At 31.1% G+C, this 8,376-nt stretch overlaps 2 protein-coding genes across 2 annotated transcripts; both read left to right on the top strand.

The window, feature by feature from the left end:
* Nucleotides 1-1,770, top strand: LOC113849658 (expansin-like B1). Its single transcript, XM_027479715.1, has 4 exons — nucleotides 1-231; nucleotides 679-785; nucleotides 949-1,260; nucleotides 1,446-1,770. The coding sequence occupies exons 1-4, from the start codon at nucleotides 96-98 to the stop codon at nucleotides 1,635-1,637; spliced, it is 747 nt and encodes a 248-aa protein (XP_027335516.1). The 5' UTR covers nucleotides 1-95; the 3' UTR covers nucleotides 1,638-1,770.
* Nucleotides 1,771-6,874: 5,104 nt separating this feature from the next.
* Nucleotides 6,875-8,376, top strand: LOC113851165 (expansin-like B1). Its single transcript, XM_027481644.1, has 4 exons — nucleotides 6,875-7,010; nucleotides 7,354-7,460; nucleotides 7,613-7,927; nucleotides 8,170-8,376. The coding sequence occupies exons 1-4, from the start codon at nucleotides 6,875-6,877 to the stop codon at nucleotides 8,374-8,376; spliced, it is 765 nt and encodes a 254-aa protein (XP_027337445.1).

Here is an 8,376-nt window from a genome sequence, read left to right as displayed (position 1 = left end):
TTTTCATATACAATAGTTTATCACATTGGTCACTTTTAATTACTTGCTTCATTTCTCTCCTCTCTTTGCACTTGATCAGAATTTGTCATTTAGACATGGAACTCGGTTTCAAGCATCAACTTGGCCTTGTTTGTGTCATACTGTTCTTCTCTGCACTGTGTAACGGCCAGAAATATGTTACAAACTCCAGAGCAACCTATTATAGTACCCCTGATGGCTATGGGACTCCAAGTAAGCGAGCTTTCTCTTCTAGCAGCTAGCAACCCATATTAATTTAAGCCGTTGATTGAGACATCGCATAAATTAATATGACGTGTGTGTTTTTATTGAAAAATTCAAGAATTGATTTTTCAATTGTAAAATATACAAACCCTATGTTGTTTATACCAATTATACATTTGCTTACACTTTATTGGCTATGAATTAGGATGGTAGGGGGCAGGAAGAGCATTTGCAATTTTGCATATTTCACTAAACCTTAGTATTTTGAAATTTGATATTGCCTTCCTTGTATCAAATTATAATATTTGAAAAATATAATTTACATCTAAAGATGGGTGCATGCTTCTCCTCTATCTTGCTTTTTGGAAGTAAAATGTGCAGTGTGACATTACAGTACACCTTCACAGCATCATGCAAGTATAATAAACATGATTGACCAATTGATATATGTTACAGGTGGAGCTTGTGGCTTTGGCGACTATGGAAGGACGATCAACAGTGGAAGTGTAGCAGCCGTGTCTGGGCTATGGAGGAATGGAGCTGGCTGTGGCACATGCTATCAGGTACTTAACTTTCCCTTCTTTTCAATAATCAATATTTCTAATCATCCTTGGTAGAACCAAAAGCTGTTTCATCATTGTCACAAAATATTCTTATCAAACTATCTAAAGTATTTGCACTAATAATTGTCAATTTATGAAATAAAAATTTATGATTATGATTCAGGTAAGGTGCAAAATACCAGAATACTGTGATGACAATGGAGCATTCGTGGTGGCAACAGATTATGGTGCGGGAGACAGAACAGACTTCATCATGAGCCCACGCGCCTTCTCAAGTTTGGGACGCAACAAAGATGCAACTGCAAAGTTGATGAAATACGGTGTGGTGGATATTGAATACAAAAGGGTTCCTTGTAGATACCCTGGCAACATCAAGTTTCATGTCCAAGAAAGCAGCAGCAATCCTGGTTACTTTGCTGTCCTGATTCTCAACGTAAATGGAAAATACGACGTCGCTGCTGTTGAGTTATGGCAGGTATATAAAAACATGTCTTCTTATTATGATGTTTGGTTTGGAATATGATCATCATAGTCTTTGTAAAATTTAGTATATGATTTCTTATTCTTCTTTTCTTGAACTAACTTATAGGAATGAGTTAAATTTGTCTCCTCTTGTGGTTTGTACTAAATTTGATTCTTGAAATGTTGTCAATGGTGCAGAATGGACGATGGGAGGCCTTGCGCAGGGTCTATGGTGCAGTGTTTGACTTTGCTAACCCACCGAGTGGTGAAATCCGCTTGAGGTTCCAAGTGACTTATGGTGGATCAAACCAATGGGTGTACCCGAGGGTTGCTATCCCTAGTAATTGGAAGCCTGGGGCTACTTATGACGCCAAGGTTCAACTTAATTAGAAAGAAATATGCACATTGGGATCCCAACAAAAGAGTACAAAAAGTAATAATTAAACACTAGTATTATTCCGTTTCTTCGTTATTAGTTTCAATGTTGCTGTCAATGCCCTTGTTGTGAAAAGGGTCTAGAATAATGGGGATTTGTGTACTTTCCATCTAAGACTACATGAAATATGAATAAAGTAAAATTGCTTGATGTTATTGAAATCAAATTGATATTGACACATATGGCAATCGACAAATTACTATATTTCAAAGGGACGTTACTTAATACACTTAATATTGAATACAGTGATTCAACCACGTAAAGCAATATTATTTTATTCATTACAACTCTGACATCGAACGCTTAGTGGAATTGAAGGATAAGACCCCTAATTAAGCTTAACTAATATTTAATACAAATCTTTCGTGATCTTAGTATCGGCTCACAATTTAAGTTTTAGAACAACCGATTCTTGATATAGGACTAGAATTATTTGAGGTTAATTAAATGATTAAGAATTTAATCTTTATATAACTTCCTATCTCTTAATTAAATATAAGTTGAATTCCAGTAGAAAGCAAGGTATAGGTATGTCTATTTTCAACATGTTCAACTCAGGTTCGCAGATTTTCATCTGTCAACATAAACTTTCAAGACAAATCATCTTTATTAGTGTTGTTCAAGGCTTTGCTTTGAAAATCAAGAATAATAATATGTAGGTAAGGGATGAAATGTAACCGTGATTGGAGAATAACAAGACAGAAAAGACAAAAATAAATAAAAAGGGAAAGCAAAATTAAATTGAAACACTAATTTTTAGCCATTACAAATCAAACCCCCACAAATATAATTTTGATTTTCTAAACTCCCACTCACTCATAATACAATAGTATTGTTTCTTTAACAGAGGAGTAGATTTTGTAACCTAAAACAAATGAGCATATGTAATATTTATACTGCTATATCTATCAGAATTCAAAACATGGAGATGCTAACAAAATTTTGAAAATTCAGCAAAATTCAAAACCTTTACATACAAATCAGAATATGGATAATGGAAAAAGACATATCACATATCAGATTATGTCTCCGAAAATTAGTAACCATATTAGGAAATTAAGTATATGAATTATAGTGACAATTTCTCTAATTGAGTATTATCTTTTATGTATTATAATATATCAAGTCTCTTAACACCAACTCTTGACTTAATAAATAAATTACATGTTTACTCAAGGTTAAAATTACATAAAATTTCTCAAAGTAAATTAAAAAATATGTGCACAAAATAAATGAGAAACATCAAAGTCGAATAAAAGTTATAAAAATAATAAAAGTACCTTATAATGATCATCACATCATAGAATCAAGTCTCATTCATACTGCATGATCCTTAAAATTCTTTGGTGGCATGTCGTTAATCAAAGGATTGACAATCATTAACTTAGTTGTAATATGCCCAATCACCACTTTCTTTTCCTTAACATGTTTTTTTATGACTAAATATTTAATGTTGATGTATTTACTTTGACTTCCACTCTCATTATTAGTAACCATAAATACTATAGCAAAGTTATCATAGTATAACTTCAATGACCTAGAAATAGAGTCAATAATTCTAAGTCCAAATATAAAACTCTTCAACCTTACACCATGTGAAGTCGCCTCAAAACAAGAAACGAACTCATCCTCTATATTGAAAGTAGTAGTCAAGGTTTGCTTCAATGCTCTAAGATACAGCTTTACAAGCTAACATAAAAATGTAGCCGAATGTTGATTTTATGGTATCAATACAACTACCGAAGTCTGAATCAAAGTAGTCAATTACCTATAAATCATCAGTTCGTTTATATATGAGCATGTAATCTTTTATTTCTTGAAAATATCCCATTATCTTCTTTACAACTTTTGCAATGGTTAACACATGAATTGCTCTAATATCTTCTTAAAACTCTAACTGCAAATGCAATGTTAAGTTCAGTGCAAATCTAAGCATACATAAGACTTCTAAAAACTAAAGTATATGGAATATTTTTTCAATGTGTTCCCACTCAATGTCATTTTTTGAGCACTAACTCAATTTAAATCTAGCATCCTTCACAATAAAAGTTACACTTGGTGAACAATCTTTCATGTTAAACTGTTCTAAAACCTTATTAATATAGGTATCTTGAGACAAACTCAAAATGTCTCAAGATCTTTCTCTATGGATCTTAATATTATGACATAAGATACTTCACCCATATCCTTCATATCATAGTTCTTTGAAAAAAAACAGTTTCACCCCATATAGCATATACTTATTATTAGCCGCAAGCAAAATATCATCCATGTATAAAATAAGAAAACAAATATTACTCTTATTAATCTTCAGATATATACATTGATTCATGATATTTTCTTCAATACTGAATAAAAATATAACTTTATGAAATTTAAAATACCATTAGACGGAAGCTTGATTTAATCCAATATGGATTTATCAAGCTTGTAAACTAAATGTTCATCGTTACTTGAGAAGAATTTTTCAAATTGTTTCATGTAAACTTCTTTTTCTAAATTATCATTAAGGAATGTTATTTTCATATCTATTTAATGTAATTCAAAGTTAAAATGAGTTAACAATACCATAATTACTAGAAGAGAATCTTTCTTAAACACAGGATAAAATGTTTCCTTGTAATCGATTCATTCTCTTTGAGTGAACCCTTTAACAACAAGTCTTGTCTTATATCTCTCAATGTTGTTATGTATGTCTTTCTTTGTTTTAAAGACTCATCTTCATTTAATGACTTTTATACCACCAGACATTTCAACGAGATTCCAAACTTTGTTAGATACCATAGAATCTATCTTATCCTTCATAACATTCATAACATTATACCATAAATTTGATTCCTTAAAACTTATGGTCTATATAAATATTTCATGATTATTTTTGGCTCCTATATTATAGTTTGATTCTTGTAAATATAATATATAATCGCCAAGAATGCTAACTTTTTACTCTAATAGATTTTTTTATTGTTACCTTATTATCTTGGTAGAGAATTTAGTGTATAATTTATATACTTATATCATTTAATAATTTTTTATAAAATAAAAATTTAATCGATTAAACTATTAAATCTTTTTATATTATTTATATAATCACGTATATTAATTTTTATATAATTTAAATATTTATATGTAGATTATCTAAAAATAAATTTTAATTATATTTTAAAAATTATAATATTTATTAAAATGAAGTAACATAATGAAATACTTATTAATTTTATTTTTATGTAAAATTTCATAAAAGTAATCTACTTGATAAAAATATTTAAATCAATAAAATAAATTAAATTGATCAATCTCACGTTCCTTAAATAAATTATTAAATAGCGTAAGTTTAAGTTTTAACACCCAACCGTATCATGAGTCATATATATAAACAAAAACGTGTTTATTTTATAAAAAAAAAAAATTACATTGTTAATGTATTTTCTTTAAAATCATAAAAGAATGGTTTTAGTCCTTCTAAAATATATTTAACTTTTATTATTACAAAATTGTGTTTATATTTTATTTTCTACGTTTTAAAACATTAATAATTTTGGTCCATATCATTAACAAGAATTTTTTTATCCAAAAAAATAACTTTTACATAACTAAGTTTAACATTGACTTTAAAAAAACACTTCTCCAAACAATTAAAATGATTTTCACTCGTGGATCTGGCTCCGAGCCAAATCTTCATCCAACTCTACTGAATATCACGGACTGATTCATTTTGACGTCTCTAGCCATATTAACACAAAAATCAAACCCCACTCAAGATGTTGGGATTTGCTTCGGCGTTTTTGTCGTTGGCTTTCAAAGTGGCTATCGGAATTTGGGAAGCTTTCTCCTTCAACACGGAAAATACAATAATAACAATGTTAACTTGTGTTACTATAACTATTATTATCGCCGTCGCTACTTTTCTGCAATCTAAGATAATTCCCTCTGACTTGATCCAGACCACGACCCCCGTTGCTTACAAATTTGTTGAGTTTATACTAATTAATAAATCTGCATGTGACTCATCATAGGGAAAGTAGGCTCCTAGCTAGATACTAAATCTGTGTGGAACCTTGACTGATAAGTAACTTTAATTGTTTTGTCTCTTCTTTTTCCTCTATTTACTTATATTACAATATTAAAAATAATTTTATTATTTGATGCTTGTTATTTATATCGTGTCTAAAAGTATTAAAAAATTATTAAAATAATTATAATTTTTTAAAATTATAATAATTAATTAGCTCACCTCACCTAATAAGTTAAAGTTATAATGTTTTATAATAATTAGTTGCACAATAATCATTTTAAATCTTATCTCATTTCCACCAACTTCTTGTTTCCTCGTAGGCTTTGGTTTTGACCCAACAAACAAACCTTTGACACTTCATAATTTTAAATATAAAGTCAATTGTTACAAGACAAAATGCCAGTAACATATTGGCTATTAATTATTTTATAATTAGATGATAAATTTTACACTAATTTCATTAATAATGAATAAATCCAAATTATTTAATAGACCAAAATGAAATTTTATTTGTTAATAATTTTTTTGAAAAGAAAAAATAAAAAAAAGAATTACTAATTACTGAAGGTTATCAATACATATCCTGTACGTCTTTTAAATATTTAATCAATTGGAATGTCAACCTCATCGTTCTACCAGAACTAAATGCTATAGATATGAGAACATAGTTCAAGATTCTGTGTATCCTTCTCTCATAGGGCATGTGGTATAATAGCATGAGGTGGGGGGAATACGGGTGCAGTCTCTCTTCTCATTAGAAAACATATAAGGAAGTAAAAACAATTTTCAATCAAAGCTGGATTCAAACTTAAAACATGGTCAAGTTTCTAAATTATACATCAAACGCAAAATGGTATTCTGATCTTGTGTTTATCCAAACGTGTTTTCAACCGTTGATTTTGCTATTCAAAATCAGTGAACAGGTCACAGAACCTGAAGTATTTAACTTAATTAAAGAACGCCTACAAAAAACCAAGGGAAACAGGACTGCACCGCCACTGGTATGTGTTGCTAGAACTTTGGCTATATACTATAAATACGACTCCATATCTTTGCTTCCTATCTCACAAAGCCTCTCTCATTTTCATATACTATACTTTTTCGCATTGGTCACTCTTGATTACTTGCTTCATTTCTCTCCTCTCTTTGAACCTGATCAGAAATTGTCATTTAGAAATGGAACTCAGTTTTAAGCACCAACTTGGCCTTGTTTGTGTCATACTGTGTCTCCCTGCATTGTGTAATTGTATGGAATATGTTACGAACTCCAGAGCAACATACTATAATACCCCTGATGGCTATGGGAATCCAAGTAAGCGAGCTTCCCCTTTTAGCTAGCTAGCTATATACCCTTAATATGTGCTTGTTGAAATATGTTTTTTTGCACCAAGTAAATTAAGATGTGTATCATATGTTGAGAGGGAGCAGGAAGCACATTTGCATGTTTCACCAAACCACAGTATTTTAAATTTTGAAATTCTTTTCGTTCTATCAAATTAGAAGATTTGAAGAATATAATTTACATCTGAGGATGCGTGCATGCTTCTCCTCTATCTTGCTTTTCAGAAGTAAAATGTGCAGTGTGACATTATAGTACCTTAATAGCACACAGTAAATATATAATTAACATGATTGCCCAATTAAATATATGATAGGGGGAGCTTGTGGTTTTGGTGAATATGGAAAGACAATAAACAATGGCAGTGTCGCAGCCGTGTCTGGGTTATGGAGGAATGGAGCTGGCTGTGGTACATGCTATCGGGTATTTTTCTTTCATTTATTTTCCATGATCAATATAACAAGGCTTCATCACGCATGAAACAAAACATATACATGAAAGAAAAGAAAACATTATGGTGAAATATATATTATTAGATATAGTTGTGAATTTATGAAATAAAAATGATGAAATAGGTATGGTGCAAAATGCCACAATATTGCAATGCAAATGGAGTTCAAGTGGTGGCAACGGACTATGGTGAGGGAGACCGAACAGACTTCATCATGAGCCCACGCGCCTTTTCGAGTTTGGGACGCAACGCATTTGCATCTTCTAAGCTGATGAAATACGGTGTAGTGGACGTTGAATTCAAAAGGGTCCCTTGCAGATACAATGGCCATAGCATCATGCTTCATGTCCAAGAAAGCAGCAAAAACCCTGGCTACTTTGCTGTTCTGATTCTCAACGTAAATGGAATGTGCGACGTCACTGCTGTTGAAATTTTGCAGGTAAACACACTCACAAAATGTACATATTTGAGTATGTTTTGTGCTAATACACAAAATACAACTCTTAGGATATGTAACAATTTTTTAATTATTAGATTGAAATTGCAACTTTGCTATGTATAATGGCTTTAACTGTAGATTAGTTAGTTTAATTTTGGTTGAGAGTGTTTCTGTTGAATCACTTGTTTTTTTTATGTATAGTTGAATTGAATTTGATTCTTGAAATATTATGAATGGTGCAGAAAGAGTATCAACGATGGGAGCCTATGCGCAGGGTCTATGGGGCAGTGTTTGACTTTGCTAACCCACCAAGGGGTGAAATCCGCTTGAGGTTTCAAATGGGCAATTGCGGTGGGGAAGGCTTTACATATTGGGTGTACCCCAAGATTGCTATTCCTGCTAATTGGAAGCCTGGAGCTACTTATGACGCCAAGGTTCAGCTTAATTAG

Source organism: Abrus precatorius, unplaced genomic scaffold, assembly GCF_003935025.1.
Source record: "Abrus precatorius isolate BTA unplaced genomic scaffold, Abrus_2018 Scaffold9, whole genome shotgun sequence".
NCBI classification, from domain to species: Eukaryota; Viridiplantae; Streptophyta; class Magnoliopsida; order Fabales; family Fabaceae; genus Abrus; species Abrus precatorius.
The sequence above is the reverse complement of the archived record's forward strand: the minus strand, read 5'-3'. Positions and strand labels throughout refer to the sequence as shown.

Bases quoted from the DNA above. Each gene is read 5' to 3' on its own strand.
- LOC113851165 (XM_027481644.1), top strand. From the start codon at position 6,875: ATGGAACTCAGTTTTAAGCACCAACTTGGCCTTGTTTGTGTCATACTG. The intron at 7,461-7,612 runs GTATTTTTCTTT...ATGATGAAATAG, and splicing joins GCTGTGGTACATGCTATCGG to GTATGGTGCAAAATGCCACA. The intron at 7,928-8,169 runs GTAAACACACTC...TGAATGGTGCAG, and splicing joins CTGCTGTTGAAATTTTGCAG to AAAGAGTATCAACGATGGGA.
- LOC113849658 (XM_027479715.1), top strand. From the start codon at position 96: ATGGAACTCGGTTTCAAGCATCAACTTGGCCTTGTTTGTGTCATACTG. The intron at 232-678 runs GTAAGCGAGCTT...TATATGTTACAG, and splicing joins TGATGGCTATGGGACTCCAA to GTGGAGCTTGTGGCTTTGGC. The intron at 786-948 runs GTACTTAACTTT...ATTATGATTCAG, and splicing joins GCTGTGGCACATGCTATCAG to GTAAGGTGCAAAATACCAGA.